The 12,500-nt window shown below is 41.6% G+C and overlaps 2 protein-coding genes across 2 annotated transcripts in view; both read left to right on the forward strand.

Annotated features, from left to right (window-relative positions):
• Positions 1–12,500, forward strand: part of plod3 (procollagen-lysine, 2-oxoglutarate 5-dioxygenase 3) — a 41,024-nt gene that overhangs the window by 25,217 nt on the left and 3,307 nt on the right. The gene's annotated exons all lie outside the window — the stretch shown is intronic.
• znhit1 (zinc finger, HIT-type containing 1) lies at positions 1,557–6,705 on the forward strand. The gene is made up of 6 exons (XM_028563568.1): positions 1,557–1,643; positions 2,505–2,602; positions 2,889–2,964; positions 3,669–3,748; positions 4,409–4,578; positions 6,507–6,705. The coding sequence occupies exons 1-6, from the start codon at positions 1,619–1,621 to the stop codon at positions 6,526–6,528; spliced, it is 471 nt and encodes a 156-aa protein (XP_028419369.1). The 5' UTR covers positions 1,557–1,618; the 3' UTR covers positions 6,529–6,705.

The raw sequence follows: 12,500 nt of genomic DNA on the forward strand, positions 1-12,500 counted from the left end.
CACAGCTGTGTTTTATTACATCATCAAGTTATGTAAAGGTTGGGTTCTTGTTTGCTTAAAAAAAACACACACACACACATATATACACAGAGACACACACAGACAGAGACATACATACACACACACACACAGACAGAGACATAATACACACACACATACACACATAGAGACATGGAGACACACAGAGAGACACACACACAGAAACATGGACACACACACAGAGACAGACATACAGAGACAGAATATTGTTTTTAAATTAACTTTATTAACTAAACATTTGTGAAAGCATCGCAAACATACTTCTCTAAGAAGTCTCAGATGTGTGTAGAGTACGTTGGTTATTAGTCGTGTAAATCCATAGATATAGAACAATAGATATGACATGTAACCAGAGAAATAGAACAATAGATATGACATGTAACCAGAGAAATAGAACAATAGATATGACATGTAACCAGAGAAATAGAACAATAGATATGACATGTAACCAGAGAAATAGAACAATAGATATGACATGTAACCATAGATATAGAACAATAGATATGACATGTAACCAGAGAAATAGAACAATAGATATGAATGTAACCAATAAATAGAACAATAGATATGACATGTAACCAGAGAAATAGAACAATAGATATGACATGTAACCAGAGAAATAGAACAATAGATATGACATGTAACCATAGATATAGAACAATAGATATGACATGTAACCAGAGAAATAGAACAATAGATATGACATGTAACCAGAGAAATAGAACAATAGATATGACATGTAACCAGAGAAATAGAACAATAGATATGACATGTAACCATAGATATAGAACAATAGATATGACATGCAACCATAGATATAGAACAATAGATATGACATGCAACCATAGATATAGAACAATAGATATGACATGTAACCAGAGAAATAGAACAATAGATATGACATGTAACCAGAGAAATAGAACAATAGATATGACATGTAACCATAGATATAGAACAATAGATATGACATGTAACCATAGATATAGAACAATAGATATGACATGTAACCATAGATATAGAACAATAGATATGACATGTAATTCTGACTTGCCATTCCAGGATGGAACCACTTGGCGGCCATCTTACCAGGGTTAAGTTTTAGAATTGCTTCCATTGGAACCAATGAGGAAAGAGGCTCATGGTGTCTTTATTATCCTTATATTTTTCTACCAATACATCAATAGTGGTTTTAATTCAAAGAAATGACTGTAAGACAACTGTGCCTTTCTAGAAAGAAACAAAAAATAGAGATTAGGGTGGAATTTTGATTGATATAGCTCCAAGAGAACAAGTAATTTGTTCAATCATAAAGATAATCTCATAATTTAGCATTTATATTGCAGGTAATAATTTTATTTTTTTCAATTATGCCTGAACTTAATATGTAAAAACTGTCTTTGTTATTCTGAATGGTTAATATACATTAAACAATATTCTTTCTCGTCATACACTTCTTGTTCTATATCTATGTGTAAAGTTTTCCTGAATATATTAGTTATTTGGCAAAATCACGCTTCGTCTTCCTTGGTGACGTACCTCTGCGGCTGCCGTAGACAGGAAGTGAGACAAAGAAAACAACATGGTGCTGGAAAAGAAAGCCTCCGGTGAGTTCAGCTTGTATTTTTAAACCAAATGTTCATTAAAGGCGTGTCTGCCCGGTGTTACGCACTAACGACTCTGATATACCGGAGCTCAGCACGTGTAGATGCGCGTTAAATGTCTCTGTTTGCTTGTTGTGGTCCGTTTGCGTACATGTTAGCCGCGGCTAACTCACGAAAACGTCAACTTGAAACGGGGCTCCGTTTTTCTGAACGTTAACGTGGTCTACGTAGTCGCCGTTATATATTAGAAACCGTTATGGTAATCCGGTAAATTCGGCGTATAAATGATTCGCCAAAGTGTGCGTAAAATCCTCCTCTGAGCCAGATCTCGCTGCAGCTGCAGCTGGTGTTTATTTCATCGCGATAACTGGAAAGAGTCTGGCTGTTTTATTTAAGATATGTCATTTATTTGAGTCACCAAAATAACCCGAATTAATCTTCAGTTCATAAGAAGCCGTTTACTGTTATATATCATGTTTTATGATGATTCAGCCAGTAAAGAACACGTGAAGACGTTAAATAGTGAGGTTTTTATAACGCGGTTTGGTTTGCAGACAGGACCCGGTGCGACCAGAGAAGAAAGGAGAGAAGAAAGGATATTTTTGTTAATAATAAGTAATGTTTTTGGGCCCCACCGTCGGCCGACTTCAACTGTAGAGTTTAAACCAAGTCGTCCAGTGTCGTCAGACGTGTTTTATGAGTTTTTAGTCAGTTACCAAAATGCGAAGTCATTAAATGGCGAGTTTTTATAACGTAGTTTGGTTTAACTTCAACAAACTCCAGCTAACGTCTCTGTGTATCTGTGTGTGTGTGTGTTTTTTTGTTTGTTTGTTTGTGTGTGTGTGTGTGTGTGTGTGTGTGTAGCCCGGGTGGAGGCGGGCCAGCGTAGGGTTCTGGATGAGGCCACCAGACAGAGGAGACTGACCCGACAGCTGGAAGCTCTGGAGAAAGACAACTTCCAGGTGGGACTACAACTCCCACCTCCGACTTGTAGTCAGTCGTGTGCTGATGTCACCCTGATGATGTCATGTTGATGATGATGATGATGATGATGCCTGTTTTATGGTTTTCAACAGCAAAAGTGTGAAATATAAATGAACCTGAGTAAAGTAGTTGTTTTTAAAAGTGTGTGTGGTGTGTGTGTGTGTGTGTGTGTGTGTGTGTGTGTGTGTGTGTGTGTGTGTGTGTGTGTGTGTGTGTGTGTGTGTGTGTGTGTGTGTGTGTGTGTGTGTGTGTGTGTGTTTCCAGGACGACCCTCTATCCTCGCTGCCCCCCCCAGGTCCTACTGCCCGTCTGCCTGCCTTCAGCGAGACAGAAGAACCCGGTAACACCTCTCATCACATTAGGGTCTGCTCTGGCCCGCTTACAAATGTATATATTAGGCCCACCTAGTTGTTGTCTAGTACACAGTACACACACACACACACACACACACACACACACACACACACCTAGTTTTCGTTGCTTCTTCTGAAGTTTTGGACCCTGTTATGACGTGTGTTTTGGGTGCTCTTTTTAGCTTCGTTTGTGCTTTTCCCAACACCTCACCAGAGTTAAAAACTGTGTGTGTGTCTCTGTGTGTGTGTGTATTTGTGTGTGTGTCTGTGTATTTGTGTGTCTCTGTGTCTCTCTTTGTGTGTGTGTCTCTGTGTATTTGTGTGTCTCTGTGTCTCTCTTTGTGTGTGTGTGTGTGTCTCTGTGTGTGTGTGTGTGTGTGTGTCTCTGTGTATTTGTGTGTCTCTGTGTCTCTCTTTGTGTGTGTGTGTCTCTGTGTGTGTGTGTGTGTGTGTGTGTGTGTGTGTGTGTGTGTGTGTGTGTGTGTGTGTGTGTGTGTGTCTCTGTGTGTGTGTGTGTGTGTGTGTGTGTGTGTGTGTGTGTGTGTGTGTGTGTGTGTGTGTGTGTGTCTCTCTGTGTGTGTGTGTGTGTGTGTGTGTGTGTGTGTGTGTGTGTGTGTGTGTGTGTGTGTGTGTGTGTGTGTGTGTGTGTGTGTGTGTGTGTCTCTCTCTGTGTGTGTGTGTGTGTGTCCAGAGAAGAAGAGGAGGAAGACGAGAGGCGACCACTTCAAGCAGCGCTTCAGGAAGAACTTCACCACGCTGCTGGAGGAGGAGGTGAGACAGGCGTGGAGCAGATAGACCTACAACCAATCAGAGCAGCAGATAGACCTACAACCAATCAGAGCAGCAGATAGACCTACAACCAATCAGAGCGGCAGATAGACCTACAACCAATCAGAGCGGCAGATAGACCTACAACCAATCAGAGCAGCAGATAGACCTACAACCAATCAGAGGAGCGGATAGACCTACAACCAATCAGAGCAGCAGTTAGACCTACAACCAATCAGAGCAGCAGATAGACCTACAACCAATCAGAGCAGCAGGTAGACCTACAACCAATCAGAGCGGCAGATAGACACACACACGTTAACCCTACACACACACACAGAGACACACACACACACACAGATGTTAACACAACACACACACACAGATATACACACGTGTGTGTGTGTGTGTGTGTGTGTGTGTGTGTGTGTGTGTGTGTGTGTGTGTGTGTGTGTGTGTGTGTGTGTGTGTGACTATTCAGCAGAGGCTCCGTCTGGAGCTTAGCCCCGCCCCCACGATGCCTGTGATTGGCTTAAAGAGATGTCAGTAAACCGGAGCAGTTGTGCTGTGTGGACTAGCCAGACTATAGCCGGTCTTATTGGATTCTTTCTCTGGCCACTGAGGTGCCTCTCTGAGCCTGTTTTCCTGTCCTCTGATTGGCAGAACCTGTCGGAGAGGGCGGAGCCTAACTACCTGTCGGCCGCGGCCCCCCCCTCCTCTCTGCCCCCCCGACACTTCTGCTGCGTCTGCGGCTTCCCCTCCCACTACACCTGCAGCACCTGCGGGGGGCGCTACTGCTGCAGACAGTGTTTAATCACACACCGGGAGACAAGGTACACACACACACACACACACACACACACACCGGGAGACAAGGTACACACACACACACACACACACACACACACACGGGAGACAAGGTACACACACACACACACACACACACACACACACACACACACACACACACACACCGGGAGACAAGGTACACACACACACACACACACACACACACACACACACACACACACACACACACACCGGAGACAAGGTACACACACACACACACACACACACACACACACGGAGACAAGGTACACACACACACACACACACACACACACACACACACACACACACCGAGACAAGGTACACACACACACACACACACCGGGAGACAAGGTACGCACACACACACACACACACACACACACACACAGACAAGGTACACACACAAACACAGACACACACACACACACACACACACGGGACAAGGTACACACACACACACACACACACACACACACACACACACACCGGGAGACAAGGTACACACACACACACACACCGGAGACAAGGTACACACACACACACACACACACACACACACACACACACACACACACCGGGAGACAAGGTACGCACACACACACACACTGGGAGACAAGGTACACACACACACACACCGGGAGACAAGGTACACACACACACACACACACACACACACACTGGGAGACAAGGTACACACACACACACACACACACACACGGGAGACAAGGTACACACACACACACACACACCGGAGACAAGGTACACACACACACACACACCGGGAGACAAGGTACACACCCACACACACACACACACACACACACACACACACACACACACACACGGGAGACAAGGTACACACACACACACGGGAGACAAGGTACACACACACACACACACACACACACACACACACACACACCGGGAGACAAGGTACACACACACACACCGGGAGACAAGGTATACACACACACACACACACACACACACACACGGAGACAAGGTACACACACCGGGAGACAAGGTACACACACACATACACCGGAGACAAGGTACACACACACACACACACACACCGGGAGACAAGGTACACACACACACACGGGAGACAAGGTACACACACACACACACACATACACACACACACACACACACACACACCGGAGACAAGGTACTCACACACACACCGGGAGACAAGGTACTCACACACACACCGGGAGACAAGGTACACACGCACACACACCGGGAGACAAGGTACACACACACACACACCGGGAGACAAGGTACACACACACACACACACACACACACACACACGGGAGACAAGGTACACACACACACACACACACACAGACAAGGTACACACACACACACACACACGGAGACAAGGTACACACACACACACACGGAGACAAGGTACACACACACACACACACACACCGGGAGACAAGGTACACACACACACACACACACACGGAGACAAGGTACACACACACACACACACACACACACACACACCGGGAGACAAGGTACACACACACACACACACACACACACACACACACACGGGACACAACACACACACACACACACACACACACACACACACACACACACACACACACACACACAGGGAGACAAGGTACACACACACCGATACATTTTAAGAAGTGTTGAGTTGAACTCGATAATACTTGTTTGTGTGTGTGTGTAATAATATCTGTGTGTGTGTGTGTGTGTGTAATAATATCTTGGTGGGTGTGTGTAATAATATCGTGTGTGTGTGTGTAATAATATCGTCTGTGTGTGTAATAATATCGTGTGTGTGTGTAATAATATCGTGTGTGTGTGTGTGTGTGTGTGTGTGTGTGTGTGTGTGTGTGTGTGTGTGTGTGTGTGTGTGTGTGTGTGTGTGTGTGTGTGTGCGCAGGTGTCTGAAGTGGACTCTGTGAAGCAGTTCATCGTCTCCTCTGGGAGCCTCGCCGCTCTACGTTAACATCAAGCCTGGCTCTGTGAAGCTGCCCCCCCCACACACACACACACACACACACACACACACACACACAGATGTTTCTGTTTGTAAATAGTGAATGCAGGTGTTTGATCTTTTATTAAAGAGGAAAGAAGAAGAACTGTCTCTGCTGTCGTTTCTAACAACAAATCTCAACGATATATATATATATATATGTGTGTATCTGTGTGTGTGTGTGTGTGTGTGTGAGTGTGTGAGTATCTGTATGTATCTGTGTGTGTGTGTGTGAGTATCTGTATGTATCTGTGTGTGTGTGTGTGTGTGAGTATCTGTATGTATCTGTGTGTGTGTGTATCTGTGTGTGTGTGTGTGTGTGAGTATCTGTATGTATCTGTGTGTGTGTGTGTGTGTGTGTGTGTGTGTATACTGTGTGTATCTGTATGTATATGTGTGTGTGTGTGTACTGTGTGTATCTGTATGTATCTGTGTGTGTGTATACTGTGTGTATCTGTATGTATCTGTGTGTGTGTATACTGTGTGTATCTGTATGTATCTGTGTGTGTGTGTGTGTATACTGTGTGTATCTGTATGTATCTGTGTGTGTGTGTACTGTGTGTATCTGTGTGTGTATACTGTGTGTATCTGTATGTATCTGTGTGTGTGTGTATACTGTGTGTATCTGTGTGTGTGTGTATACTGTGTGTATCTGTATGTATCTGTGTGTGTGTGTGTATATACTGTGTGTATCTGTATGTATCTGTGTGTGTGTGTGTGTATACTGTGTGTATCTGTGTGTGTGTGTGTGTGTATACTGTATGTATCTGTGTGTGTGTGTGTGTATATACTGTGTGTATCTGTATGTATCTCTGTGTGTGTGTGTATACTGTGTGTATCTGTGTGTGTGTGTGTATACTGTATATATCTGTATGTATCTGTGTGTGTGTATCTGTGTGTGTTTGGTTCTTTAAGAACCCCCCCCCCCCCCCCCGAACGGGGCATCAGGAGAGGACACGTTGTTATGACTCGTTGTGGTTTCCACATACAGTTGTTTAGTCCACAGATAGCAGGTTATAAACCTGTAGAAATAGAAAGGCTATGGTGTAAACAACAATATCAGCCACATACCTAATATACCATATTCTGAATAATATACAAATGTATATATATAGAATATAAATTTTAATCTAGGCAGTACTTAAATATTATAAATATTATAATTGTACATAGTGTTTAAACTCAATGACTAAACAAAGCACATATATCTCAACACAAAAATGCACACATCAATATCAGTGTTACACATTAACCCAGTACCCCAAACCCACAGAGGTGTACGTTGGTCTGAAGTGAAAACAGTGAGTGTAGTTTTAGATAGCGACGCTGTGCACAGCAATCCATTACCAATGTAAAACAATTGACTACATTTCCCATCCAGCACCGCAACCAGGAAGTAGCTTGTGTGACAGGGAGACGCACCACTTTCAAACATTTACTGGAATATAGTCACGGATCCTATCGAGTCGACAGCGTTAAACATCAGACTGCACATAAGGTTTTATCTAGGGATGGCTGACGCGAAACTGACGTTCCGAAGCTTTGTCGAGATCCCGAAGCGTGATTCAAAACACCCACGTCACGTGACTACGGCTAAATGAAGCTTCGGAGTGTTTCACGAGTGTTTCGACAGGTGGCATGGTCCGCCGAAACAGCGTTTGATTGACAGGGAACAGACCCCACAATCACACATCTGTATAAAGTGAAGTCAATACAGCTTGACCTCTTGGGTTTTTGTGACAGGAGTTTGATTTTGAGATAGCAGATTTTTGGTGATATAGTGACATTTATAGTGCGATTTGTTTAGTTATATTTAGGCTTACATTTATATTTACACATTGACTGATAGGCTAGAGACAGAGTATACATACAGTGACACATTAATAGATAGATAGATAGATAGATACATAGATAGATAGATAGATAGATAGATAGATAGATAGATAGATAGATACATATATAGATAGATAGATAGATAGATAGATACATATATATAGATAGATAGATAGATAGATAGATAGATACATATATAGATAGATAGATAGATAGATAGATAGATACATATATAGATAGATAGATAGATAGATAGATACATATAGATAGATAGATAGATACATATACATAGATAGATAGATAGATATAGATAGATAGATAGATACATAGATAGATAGATAGATACATATATATATATAGATAGATAGATAGATAGATAGATAGATACATATACATAGATAGATAGATAGATAGATAGATAGATAGATAGATAGATAGATATGGAAGCTCCGTTTTCATTTTCATTCAGAGCCACAAATGTCAACATCAGGCCCGTCATCATAATCAACATCAACACCAGTAGAAACACAGGACAGTTTATGGGAATGTTATGATGATCGTATCCGTGAAACCCAGACGATACACAATGCTACAGCTGATGCCACAGTGGAAGTGAAGAAATACCTCAACTATGCATTTTTTGCCCAGAACTCATGATCCCCTAACTTACTGGAAAGAGAGAGCAGTAATCTTTCCTCATTTGTATGTCCTTGCTAAAAGATATCTTTGCATGCCAGCAACAAGTGTCCCTTTGTGAGAGGATTTTTTTTCAAAGGCTGGAGAAATTATCTGTAAAAAAAGAAGTAGGCTGAGTCCTTCCACAGCAGAGAAATTAATATTTTTGAATAAAAATCTATAAAAAAGTGAGACATTGTGGCTTGATTTCTTTTATTAATATTAATTTTCCATCCATCCATCCATCTTCGTCCGCTTATCCGGTGTCGTCTCGCGGGGGGAGCAGCTCCAGCAGGGGACCCCAAACTTCCATTTCCTTATTCATTTTTCATGACCAAAATAACATTATGCACAGTGAGGAGCCTACAGGCTTCACATATTAGAAAAATACAATTATACATTTGTTTTTTTAATGGCTCGTTGTCAAGGTTGTTTCAGATCAACACCTGCAGGTGATCGTTGAGACGGGTGTCGGATTGTTTTGAAGCCTCGACACAATACGGCACATTTGCTTCAACCGTTTCATTGTTTCACGAAGCCTCGATCTGCCCACCGCTAGGAACTAGTACTCGGCCCCGTTTATAGCCCGTGCTCATTCATTTCTGGATTCTAACACATCGTCTTTTTCCTCTTTTGGGATCTTACTGGTCCACGTTTCAACTCTTGACTGGCCCGTACTTCAATCAGGTAAGTCCCTCCCACCTTTTAACCTGCGTTACATCGCTGTTGAACACCCGGACGTAGTGAACGCTACAGTATGTATCTGTGTGTGTGTGTGTGTGTGTATCTGTCTGTGTGTGTATGTGTGTCTGTGTATGTGTGTCTGTGTGTGTGTGTGTGTGTGTGTGTGTGTACTGTGTGTGTGTGTGTGTGTCAGCTGGTTACTCTCTGCCCCCTGTTCTTCTCTGTGGTCACAGCACACCTGACATTACATCATCTGAGACCAGGTACACCGGTTAGATCCTGTTGACTCAGTGAGAGGAGACGCAGACGGACACACAGACAGACAGACAGACAGACAGACAGACAGACAGGCAGACGGTAAGTTTGACCTTTCATTACAAAGCTGTGCCTCCCACTGAGGGAGGACAGCTGCAGGACGGAGCTCTGAAGAAGTGAAACCCTGTAACTGTAATCTGCTGCAGACTGAAGATCCCTCACAGACTCAGCTCTCCGCTGCAGGGAGGGACACGTTTACCTTCTGGGATCTCTGCCAGACATCTCCGAGCTTTAGACTACAACACCGCTTAGTTCAAGGACAAAGTCTCCGGACAATTTGTTACGTTAATCTCGATCGCTATGAATATGCGTGTACTTTTGTTTGAAAGGCAACGCGGAGTAGCTGCAGCTACGTGTACGAGCTTCCACTGAGCTGTCTGGGCAGGTTTTAGGTCTTTGTGCCTCTTGACATACACAAAATACAATTAATATGTCTGTGCAACATGAACAGGGCCCTAACGGGACAGCAAGATGCCTTTTCAACTCAGACTTTGTTTTAATTCACCTACCCTGTCTCGATCCTGCCGGTAGCTAGCTCGCCCGGTTAGCTGCTAGCTGTTAGCTGCTAGCTGTTAGCTGCTAGCTGCCGTCCGTGATAAGTGTGTTCAGCCAAAATCATCACGCAGCAGTTCCTCGTGTATTCATACCTCATCCATTTTGTGTGTGGTCAATCTGTTGTTGTTGAGTAGGAGGCTCGGCAGTGGCGATCAGAGTTATTTTGGGTCTCTGGTGCTTCCACACACATACACACTTTTAAAAACCCATCCATGGTGTTCTGAGTGAGATCTGGTTTCTGAATGTGTCCTGCCTTCAGTCTCCTGGTGAGCTGGTCACAATCTGCACGGCTTTCTACGTCACTAGCCGAGACGGGCTGGCTAACCGCAACCGTTAGCATGCTAACGCTAACGCTAGCATGCTACCTCGTTCTCAAAAGCAAAGCACTGCTAAAACACACACTAGTTCACCATAATCTCCAAAAGAACTACTTCCATGTGTTCCCTGGTTTAGAAGAAGTCTCCCTGCTGATCCTGCCTTGGAACTGACTGAAGTTGGAGAAACAGCCTTTCTTTTACTGTCTATGGAGCTAGCTGACACAAGCTACATCTGAGCTACTGAGCATGTGCGAGTGCAATCAAAGATAGTACAGAAGAAGAAGATGAAAAGAGGTCTCACTCTGTAGCTAAAACAGAGACCAGGTGAAAAGAGGAGCTGCAGCGGTGAGAGAGAGCTGTGCAGTACAACAAAAATATGGTGTTTTTTGAAAATTAAACCATATTCTGGTACAACCTTAAAATAGAATTATGAACCTGAAAATGAGCATAATATGAGCGCTTTAATGTGTTCCATCATTTTATGTATAAATAATACCTGAACTGAATGATAAAATAAGTTCAAACTTTATATCGGCAGCAGCAAACAGAAAGAATGATGAACAGATAATATAAAGGCTAACTGATTACAGCGGTAAAGGAGACAAATATGGATGTTTATGTATGTTTATATATGTAAATATGGATGTTTATATATGTGAATATGGATATTTATATATGTGAATATGGATGTTTATATGTTTATATATGTTTATATATGTGAATATGGATGTTTATATGTTTATATATGTGAATATGGATGTTTATATATGTTTATATATTCACACATATATATATGGATGTTTATATGTGTAAATATGGATGTTTATATATGTGAACATGGATGTTTATATATGTGAATATGGATGTTTATATATGTGAATATATGTAAATATGGATGTTTATATATGTGAATATGCATGTTTATATATGTAAATATGGATGTTTATATATGTGAATATGCATGTTTATATATGTAAATATGGATGTTTATATATGTGAATATGGATGTTTATATGTGTAAATTTGGATGTTTATATATGGTTATATATGTGAATATGGATGTTTAGTATGGATGTTTATGTATGTGAATATGGATGTTTATATATGTGAATATATGTAAATATGGATGTTTATATATGTGAATATGGATGTTTATATATGTGAATATATGTAAATATGAATGTTTATATATGTTTATGTATGTGAATATGGATGTTTATATATGTTTATATATGTGAATATGGATGTTTATATATGTGAATATGGATGTTTATATATGTGAATATGGATGTTTATATATGTTTATATTTGTGAATATGGATATTTATATATGTGAATATGGATGTTTATATATCTTTATATATGTAAATATGGATGTTTATATATATTTATATGTGTAAATATGTATGTTTATATATGTTAATATGCTCTGATGTTATTGTATCATGTTTGTGTATTCAAAATAAAGTATAATTTCTACCGTACATTACTGTATATATATTTATATGTGTAAATATGG

The sequence above is a fragment of the Perca flavescens genome, chromosome 19 (assembly GCF_004354835.1).
Source record: "Perca flavescens isolate YP-PL-M2 chromosome 19, PFLA_1.0, whole genome shotgun sequence".
In the NCBI taxonomy this organism is placed as follows: Eukaryota; Metazoa; Chordata; class Actinopteri; order Perciformes; family Percidae; genus Perca; species Perca flavescens.